At 37.4% G+C, this 11,048-nt stretch overlaps 1 protein-coding gene across 1 annotated transcript in view; it reads left to right on the top strand.

The window, feature by feature from the left end:
* wrap53 (WD repeat containing, antisense to TP53) overlaps positions 1 to 11,048 on the top strand; it is a 51,473-nt gene that overhangs the window by 32,774 nt on the left and 7,651 nt on the right. The window contains exons 9-11 of the mRNA XM_039749645.1: positions 7,675 to 7,778; positions 8,047 to 8,190; positions 10,843 to 11,044. Of these exons, the coding sequence (XP_039605579.1) occupies positions 7,675 to 7,778; positions 8,047 to 8,190; positions 10,843 to 11,044 (450 nt within the window). The remainder of the gene's footprint in view (positions 1 to 7,674; positions 7,779 to 8,046; positions 8,191 to 10,842; positions 11,045 to 11,048) is intronic.

The raw sequence follows: 11,048 nt of genomic DNA on the forward strand, positions 1-11,048 counted from the left end.
GTCGTTGCTCTGAAACCCCACCATTTCAGCTTTTACTGATGCATCCAGTTTCTTGTCATCATTCTGTGATGGCAAGTTTCTTGGCACAGATAATGTGGATGCAACAGACCGACGCGTTGCAATTTCAAGTTGCTGTTCAAAGCTGTTGTCTGACAGACGTCAATGAAGTGTGCCCCGTCCCGGCATTCGTGAGCTGCAGAGTGCAGACTCCTACCAGTCCACTGTACTCAGTATGCTGGTCTGTTGTTGACGGAATTAATCAGCAACACACTTGGGACAAAAAACCGTGCCACTTAATTATTTTCAACTATAACTCTCTTATTTCTTGATCGATTTTTACACTTTTACACCCTATATATGTTAGCTTGGCTGTTTCCGGTTTCCCGGGAATTACAGCAGTTTGTTTTGATTTGGGAAAATGGTTCAAGGGATTAGAACATAAGCAGGCAAAGAATCAGAGAGAAGAGGTCCAATGCTTCTATTTTATTTACTTAACTATAATAATCAAACACATATAATGCAGACATACAAAACAAAGCAATGCTTACAGACATATAAAAAGACACAGAGCCATCATCCCAGACCAGTAGACTGAGGGGGCCCGCTTGTCAGTCTTGTCAGAGGACCAACTCATTTGCCTTTCAAATACCGGGCGGTGCGTGCTGTCCCCACGGTTGAGCCTCCAAAGAAACTGAGGGCGGAACCGTCCCTTATATACTAATTAGGTGTCCTTGCCCAAAAGCGGTCTACGTGGAAGCAGTGCATGCAGAAGTGATCAGTTTCTCACACCCCCTCCTTCCACGGGACACGGCGCTTTTTCCTTCTACTCGGCCTTGAGACTAGTGCCTGATACCAGAAGACACAGTAATATGCTTACATGTGAAAAAAGCCTCTCGATGTGAAAAACAACTCCTTACATAGCCTTGGCTGTATCTTTAGAACATTCCCGGCTGTTTCTCCCAAAACATTAGTAGTGCAGCTGGGTTTTGCGCTCTTGCCCTTCTTGTTCTGATTGCAATTATTCGTAAAGCACAAAATACATAACAGCTAAATATAGTCATTAAAGCAATAATAATAAAACAATTGTCCATAATAAATGTTTTTTCTTCACTTGGAGAAATATTTTTCCAGTGAAATTACAATTTTTCTTCAACCCAGGTACTTTGCGCACCGTAGAGGGTCACCTCCCTGGGGAGCGGTTACTAGCACTTCACCCAAGGAGTTTCTTTTGATTTGGTATTTCATCATCCACATTGTCATCAAGAAAAGAATAAAAATCTTTAACTGAAGGTGTCCATGGTTCAAGAAATTGGGTGCACACCTGTTTGACAGCAACTCTAGCAATAACTAATTAGGAAACTAGTAATAAGCAACAACATACTATTAAGAGAGTAATTTCTGCTTCACTAACATGAACCCCCATGATACCCAGGTTCAAATAAAGCTAATACTAATTAATATTATTGGTGATGATACAGATGGCATAAATATTTATCTTAAATAACTCAAAAGTTCCCAGTTTTAGGTTGCCACCGCTGTGCACAATGATAATCGGAGATAAAGTCCTTACACACCTCACCATGCTCACATCTTAACACACTCATTTATCAAATATACACCCAGCTGTGGTCTCAATCTTAAGCCACCTTTATCACATTAATGCAGCCATTTTGTGGACAGTAGGTGTCAATCCTCCCTTCGGAAGATGTCGGCACTACCTTCCAAAATGCAAATCACTGGGTCATTTTTGAGGTCACATTCATTTCAATTTCAAGGGTTATACCCAAGCTTCTTATTAAAGATTCATATCTGCAGAGATCTTCAAACTTCATCTGGGCTTTTTAATTCACAGACCACACACTCACCACTGTATGTATAAGACACTCCATCTCCTATGGGCCAAATTATTACTTCATTTCACTGATTTCCATAACATATATACTCATCAAGCCATGATGTTAATCATTTGACCTGTATCACCATCAACATGCTAGCCTAAACTGTTTTATCCTCTTCTAAAAGCTATAGATGTCCTGACCTATAGTATGTGTCCCTTATCCCCAAAATACTAGTCATGTGTGTCATCCCATATGCTTACTATTATTCTTTTCAATTAATTAAATGTACCTAAATGTAAAGCTCTACATTATTTGCTATAACACTACAATCAATAACCTAGAATATCTAAACTGGACTGACCCTGACTAGTAATAGTGCATTGTCCCTTCAATGACAATCACTTAACAATCTCTAATAGATCCCTTATGTTAGATTAGATTCAATTCTGATTAACTTTACAAATAACCAAATCATTGGTCCTTAAAGGTGACTTATTATCTCATACAAAATATCAGAAGGCATATCAAAACATTTATCTAAAAATACAAATTATATAGTATTCCCATTAATACAAACATTCATTAAATACATATTATTTAGGAATCCCTATATTCTGCTTTGTTTACAAATAATTAGCTTTCCCTTCTATATCTTTCATACTTCACGGTTCAAATACTTTTAATTTCAAAGATGTTGCTATTTGTCAAACAAGTGGACAGTCAAAGCAGGCTCCAGCAAGAACATTGAGCCCTGCAGAGTAAAAGTGTGACAGATTTTCTTCTCTAATAAGGACCAAAGCAGGTGTTGGGGTCCAACATCCCAAGCAAAAAGGACCCAAGTAGGCAGATGTCATCTATGATTCGGAATCCACGATGATCTTTTGGGCTCAAACATCACCAGCATAGTTGAGCTCTTGGCAGCAGGTATCCATGATGTCTGGAACTGGAATCGAAGTGCGTTGTCCAGTAGTCAGCTGATCGATGGCCTGATTCATGACTTGATTCCCTCTTTGGTATGGCTGGGTTCTCCTTGGAGTCAGATAATTAGTTTATCTGCAGACCTTTATCACAGCCCAATCTCTGGTTCAACTTCAAATGCTGTCATCTACGATGCACTAGGAAAAAACAGCTTTCACCTGCAGATGTAAAGACTTAAAAACGCTCATTTAAATAGTCAGCATATTAATTCTTCATTGGTAGCTACTTATGGATCCAAAAAACAATATGTCATAAGATGTCAGATCTGTTTCGTTGGGGGTACCCCTATTAAAAATATTGCTAGCAGTGAAACAAACGGTCAGTTCAATCCAGTCTGTGCTTGTCTAAGTCAATTTGTCTTTAAACAGTCAGAGTAAAAGTTTAAATTGATAAGCACAAAGTTCAAGTCCCCCTTTATAGCTGTTTCCAGTTTGGCTGCGGTTGCAATTTCCACTCAATTAAAAAAACATGTCCCAAGTCATTATTAAAATAAAGTCAATCAATGTATTACAAAAGGAAAAGTACTCAATAATAAATCATTAAAAAATTGGTCCCAATAATATTGACATAATATTCAAATTATCTGCATTTGTTCCAAGATTTAAACTGGTTTCAAAATGTAAAATTTAAACAAAATTAAACATAACATATCAAGCAGAGTCAAGAAAGAAATCCACAATCTAGACGGGTAAATTCTTAATCTTTTCCTTGGTGACATTAAATAACAAAAAAGTTAGGCTCCACACTTCTTCCCCCATGTATCTAATCACAAACCATTGTTCAGTTATGCAAAGTCCTAAAAACATTTTTCTTTTTACACAAGATGTTCATTTTTAAAGTTTCTATACATGTATCCTAAGTAATATTTCTTTCTTTCTTTTTATTACTAATTATTAAAATACCACATTACATTTGGATCTTAATAAAATGTCTCATTCAATATTTCATTAATGCATCAAAAAATATAAAAGTGAACCTTCCATTAGTTTTGTTGTGATACCAGTATTCTACTGTATTTCACACAAACATGTCAATATTACACACAAATGAAATGAGGAAAGAAATCAATATATTAGAATGCCCTATAATGAAAAATGTGCCTTTATTTATTTACTATAAGACCCTCTAAGAATTTTGCACATTTCTACCCATATTTAGAATGAAGAACCCACTTCTTTATCAGGTAATTTTTTCCCAGAATCTCAAACTAAGAAAATACTTTAAATCTACTTCAATTATATACACTGATTTTCTTTTCCCCATAACCTTCTGTCAAAGACAGTTGATCTTGCACATTCTTTCATTGTTATCTTCCAGATGTTTTATTACACGTTTTTCAGAATGTTGACTCCAAAGAGCACAGTCTGTTTTTCTCTTAGTTCACCCTCCTTATCCCCTGTTTTTTCTTCAGCTTCATTTTGCTAAACGAATGTCTCCTTCAATCGAAATTTACTCATTTTAATTAAAATCCTCCCTTTTATCAGAGTCTGGCCAGTACTCAAATAAAAGGGGTGCTCATATAATATGCTTAGTCTGGAGACCTTTTTACACCATCTGTTCATATCTTTTCTAATTTAGAATTAAGAGCTCTTTTAATTTCAGCATTTACATTCACATTCCTACACATAATAATATTAACTGTTTCATTCTTGCAAACAACACCACATGTTTTTACACATACTTTTAAACACACTGAAACTTATTTAACATACACGCATAGGGATCCCTTTAATACACTATATAACATACACAAAATCACCCAAACTATTGTTTTAACACATTCAACTTTACCTCAGTTTTGTCACTTATTATCACTTATTATTAAAAGTGAATGCATTTTTCATTTTATCAAATGTTACTCATACTCACATTTATTTTAACCCATATTTACTCGGAGCTCTGGAAGTTTATATGCACACGGCAGCTTCAGCAAATCATAATTGAACTACATTACCCAGAAGTCTCCATGTTTTTGCTTTCTTACTCCCAAACACACGCACGCACCCACGGAACAAATAACAGGCACGCTCACACATTTTTAGCACAAACATATTTACACACACACAGAGAACAATTAATGCTCAGGCATACACATAGTATACAGGCACACACATTGAATAAGTTCAGCACAAACATATTCATATACACAGACATTAGCGCCAGGTACCTTTGAAGTTAAATACAGTGCACTTTTTCTTTTTCGCACATTATATTCTTCTCAACGCTTGTTATTCTTTCCCCACAAATATAAGTACAGATATATACATATTTGCACACAAATATATATACTCAAACATTTTCCTATTGCTTAATTTTTCTTTTTGGTGCTATCCTCCTACATTTTTCTGAAGGCTGTTTTACTTATCAGACTATAATATAAAACAGCCTCTCATGACGTTAGCGGATGTTAACTCTAACACGATTCTACTCAGCTCGAAACGGCGCTGGTTTCTAGATCAAGGAGACTCCATTGGCGAAATGACTCAGCGACAACGAGGAATTGCTTCCGTGGCGATCCATTCCTGCGACAATTAGGGCAAATCCAACTATCAAGAAATCACGCGGTTCGATACTACAGCAAGACGGCACTCTCGTCAAAAAGACTAAACTGTCATTTAGAATATTAACTCAAAACAAACAACATGTAAGCTTCAACATAAATCACAAATAAACTCGAATCATAGCATAAGTGCTAACTACTGCGCCACCACACACTTTAACACTGAGCGATCGTTGCTTAATCTATATGGCATTCTCTTTATACATTGCTACGTGTACTGCTAGCTGCTCGCAAATTTTTAGCCAGGTATTTATCTGGCTTGCCTCCTCATCTAACTTCTTTATATAATATCTTTTTCGCATTCGTCTTGGCTATGCATAAGGCTACCTTTTCCGTCATCTCCTCGGCCCGCTGTACCCGCGGCAATAATACAGCTACCTGGGATTCGGCCATCGAGGCCCGCCCTAACGCACCCACCAAGTCCCTTTCTTTTTCGTCTACCAAGCCGTCCAGATTCTTAACCGCAGTTAGCAAAACCCACCCCCGCGTCTGCAAGCCCGTTATGGGTTCCTTTGCAGACACTTGACATTTCTTAAGTGCGGCTAGTACATTCACTGGTGTTGGGGGGCCTAAACTTTGCCAATATTGTGCTAATCCCCCACGCCTCAATTCTCTAGCGCAGTCTTCCCATACCGCTTCCTCCCAGCCGGAAGAGGTAAAGGAGCCGTGCCAGGGTTTTATCCTTTTCTTAGACATCTCTGATTTCTTTTTGCCTCACTCAATAGTTCAATATTTTACCAGATTCCCCAAAATCATGCGACTACGCCAAAATGTTTTGATTTGGGAAAATGGTTCAAGGGATTAGAACATAAGTAGGCAAAGAATCAGAGAGAAGAGGTCCAATACTTCTATTTTATTTACTTAATCAACTATAATAATCAAACACATATAATGCAGACATACAAAACAAAACAATACTTACAGACATATAAAAAGGCACAGAGCCATCATCCCAGACCAGTAGACTGAGGGGGCCCGCTTGTCAGTCTTGTCAGAGGACCAACTCATTTGCCTTTCAAATACTGGGCGGAGCGCGCTGTCCCCACGGTGGAGCCTCCAAAGAAACTGAGGGCGGAACCTTCCCTTATATACTAATTAGGTGTCCTTGCCCAAAAGCGGTCTACGTGGAAGCAGTGCATGCAGAAGTGATCAGTTTCTCACAACCCCTCCTTCCACGGGACACGGCGCTTTTTCCTTCTACTCGGCCTTGAGACTAGTGCCTGATACCAGAAGACACAGTAATATGCTTACATGTGAAAAAAGCCTCTCGAAGTGAAAAACAACTCCTTACATAGCCTTGGCTGTATCTTTAGAACATTCCCGGCTGTTTCTCCCAAAACATTAGTAGTGCAGCTGGGTTTCGCGCTGAAGCGACCAACGCCCATCTGCTCTCTTGATCCCCCCCTTTCTTTAGAAAAATCCTTCCATTACACAGTTTCATTCCCGGGAATGAAAAATGCCTGGGAATCCTGGGCTTCCAATTACTGAATGGATTCCCTAATACCACTGTTACCTTTTTTTTTTTTTGAAAATAGAGTAAATTATTATGCAAGATGACAGGGAGGTTCCCAAACTTTTTCATATGACTGTGTGTGTGTGTGTGTGTGTGTGTATTGTGGATTATGGCTGGCCAGTCATCCCGGCAATACCCCCAGGCCGCCGGGTGGAGCTTTCCCTGCAGCATGGAGGTGCCCTGAATGCCAGCAGGGAATTATGGACAATGGAGTTTTCATCCACAGACCTGCTGGATACCACAGGGTCCCCTAGAGGACACTGCAGGGAGGCCCAAGGACTGTTACATGCCCTATAATCCAGAAGTACATCTTCGTCAGAGCAACAGGAGGAAGGAATGACGTACTTCCAGGATGCAAAGAAGACACTTGATCTGACCCGGAAGTGCTAAGAAGTCACATGGACAGGGGTTCAGAAGCGCATCCGGGTCACGGACTATAAAAGGACTGTGAGAGATCCCAGACGTTGAGCTGAGCTGGGTGGCAGGGTGTCAACGCGTATGGGAGTTGGATTGTTTATTGATTAGTTTTTATTATTGGTTATGAGTATTGTGGAGAGGAGGGTGCTTTGTACACTGTTTTCTAAAAATAGTCAACTTTTGGACTTTTACCTGGTGTCTGGTATCAAGTCTGAGGGTATATATATATATATATATAGGGAGAGAGATTATATGCTTACTAAAGTTTAAGTAAACATTCCATTTTCATTCATATGTTCTGTTTAGTTCACATTTTATTTATTACTTCATTGTTATGTTTTGTTTGTTTTTTTCTTGTCTCATTTGAGGATCCTGAAATTCTGTGCTGGGACCTGCGAGAACCTGGGAAGGTACTTTTTTCAATGCAGAGGACAGTCACTACCAACCAGAGAATGTACTTTGACCTTGATGTGTAAGTTAATTCTTGAGCCGAATAAAACAAAGTACTGTTTCACTGTTTTATTTTTTCCCAAGTAATGACCTTCCAATTCTACAGATGTTTTTAGTAGTTTTAAAAAGAATAATGCTGTCTAAATTCTCTATAATCCTTTTCTATCAACATATACAGACCATTGTGTGTGTGTGTGTATATATATATATATATATATTTTTTTTTTTTTCCTTTCTCAAAAGTATGCTTTGTGTACTTCATTTCAGCTGCTTTTTCTATTTTTCTTCAGGACAGGGCGTTATTTACTCACTGGTAATACCAAAGGTGCCATTTATGTTTGGGATACTTTACTTCAGCAGCCTGGAGACAAGGAATCGGTCTTACAGCCAGCACTTCAGTTTGATGCACAGAAAGACTGCATTAATGGAATCAGGTAGGGCAGTGAGTAGAATATGACCTTTTACATTAGTAATGAGAAACTTTGAAGTTAAACCAGTAGCCATGCAGTTTAAGATCATGTAAAGCATTAAAATAAAGACATTAAAGTATGGAAATAATGCATTATGTTCTTCTTGTTCTTTCCTCACTACTTGGCTTGATCCTGTCCTTCTCTTTCCTATGGCTTCAGCTAGACCAATGTTAAACAGAAAGAAAAAAAAAAACAACATCTGGAACTGTACAAAAATATTATAAAGTTCATCTGTATATCCATCAATAAATTTTCTAACCCACATATGAAGTTGAAGGTTAGTTAGATAGATAGATAGATACTTTATTAATCCCAAGGGGAAATTAACATAGTCCAGCAGCAGTATACTGATACAAAAAACAATATTATATTAAAGAGTAATAAAAATGCATGTAAAAACAGACAATAACTTTGAGTAATGTTAGCATTTACTTCCCTGGGTGGAATTGAAGAGTCGCATAGTGTGGGGGAGGAACGATCTCCTCAGTCTGTCAGTGGAGCAAGACAGTGACAAAAGTCTGTCACTGAAGCTACTCCTCTAACTGGAGATGACACTGTTCAGTGGATTCTTCATGATTGACAGGAGTTTGCTTAATGCCCGTCGCTCAGCTACAGATGTTAAACTGTCCAACTTTATTTCTACAATAGAGCCTGCCTTCTTAACATGTTTGTCCAGGCGTGAGGCGTCCTTCATCTTTATGCTGCCTCCCCAGCACATCACCGTGTAAAAGAGGGCACTCGCCACAACCGTCTGGTAGAACATCTGCAGCATCTCATTGCAGATTTTGAAGGACCCCAACCTTCTAAGAAAGTATAGTCGGTTATACTGAACAGATAATTATTCCATCATCATTTCAAATGACAAGTTCATGGTCTCATTCGACATGGAAGATTATATTGTTTTGTAATCAAGATGTCGGTGTGACAGCTAATAAACACTTTTTAGTGTGTTTGGAGGCAGGGATAGCAACGTGTATTAACAAAGTGTGAAATTGCAAAAAAGTACTTTATAATTAAATCTGTAGTTAATAAAAAGAATATTCAAGCATCTTTTAATTTTCTGCCAGTTTTCAAGTTATCAGTGTTCTTTTTTGATTTGTTTAAAATCCTAAGGAAGTAGTTAATAAATAGTTTAAACAATATTTAAGTATATGAGGCCATTGAGTGCCTTTGCTTCCAGCCCCTAATTTAAGCAGTACCAACATTATATTATGAAATTTACAAGGGTGTACATTCCAGCTTTGTTATAAGCTGCAAGCTTTTTTTATCCTCCGAGCACTGCTTATTTCCATGTTGCATGACACATATTCACCTCTTCTTTCAGTTTATAATTCTTGTGAAAATGTCAAGTTTTTTTGAGTTGTCTAAGTAAATAGTAAAGAACTGTAACTGCAAAAAACTATCAGACATTCTGAAATTAATTTATAATGTGTTTCCTATTTCTGCTATCTACTGTAAATTCTAGTTTTCTCCACACTAGGCTTATACTACTTATTTAAAATGTCATCCTATGTTACTACTATCCTTTATTAAACAAATACCATTTTTTTCTATTCCATTCATTTCCATGTGCCTATTATTAGAATCAGAAAGAAGATCTGGTAATATTCAATGGCACATATAGTGTATACAAAAATTCACAAAATGAGTAAACAATTTTTCATAGAAATATGTAAGGACTATATTTTAACTCCAGTTTGATACAGATATTTTTGTGACACCTTTTAGAGCAGGAAATGCATATGTAGATATAAACAAATTGTCATATTTATTTTCCAGTAAGGTGAACCACTATTATTAACTTCAATTTTTTACTTTTTTTATCCAAATGCTGCCTGCTTTGCTTTTTCTGTATTCCATTGCTCTATATTCAATAAATAATTTCAGTTCTGAGCTCTGAATGTGAGTAGGTGTATAATTACAACCTAACTGTGTTTTATATATTTTTAAATACAGTAATTAACATACATAGTTAAAAATGAAAAAAATCCAAATTTATATATATATTTTTTCTTATATTTACCCATACTTAAAACACTTTTCTTTCATTCATCTGCTTTTATATCAATCACATACAATAAGATACTCAAGTTATTTCTGAGAACGTAAATTCTATTGTGAAATTCTGTATGTGTTGAGATGAATTATAAGCCTTGTCATTTTTAATGTGTAGCACATTTGAGTTGTATTTAGATGGCACAATATTCTACACTGCTGTTACCCAACTCCAGGAGACTGGGTTATAATCCCAGTCTAGCTATTGTCTACATAAACTTTGCATATTCTCTCTATCTTCGTGTGAAGTTTTCATCGTGAACTCCAATGTGTGTGTTAAAGTGATCTGTTGTGAGGAATTGACAGTGTGTAAGTCCACATTCTTTGTGATGGTCTTTTGCCTACACCAGTCTGGTTTATTGCATTGTGATTGATGTAACCATGTTAGGGTTGGGCCCTTAGTGGTCCATAAATTTAACTATGTTCGACTGAACATTTTAAACAATATATGAACCGTCTTATGTTAAGGGGGGTGTGACTGCTCTTGACTATATTCATTTTACCTATATCAGATTGCTGTGTCAAACTCTATGTCAATGTCTGTTTTGATTTCTTTTATAGTTTGCACCCTCATATGCCCTTGCTGGCCTCAGCATCAGGTCAACGTAAATTTCCAGAACCTACTGAAAGTGGAGACGAGTCAGACACAGATGGAGTCCTCCTGACACATCGCCACATCAGAGGAGAAAATTCCCTCATGCTTTGGTGGGCTGGACCAAAGCAGCCAGAGCATATCGACTGCCATGTGGATCTCCCTACAGAGGCTG

This window comes from Polypterus senegalus, chromosome 3, assembly GCF_016835505.1.
Source record: "Polypterus senegalus isolate Bchr_013 chromosome 3, ASM1683550v1, whole genome shotgun sequence".
NCBI lineage: Eukaryota > Metazoa > Chordata > Cladistia > Polypteriformes > Polypteridae > Polypterus > Polypterus senegalus.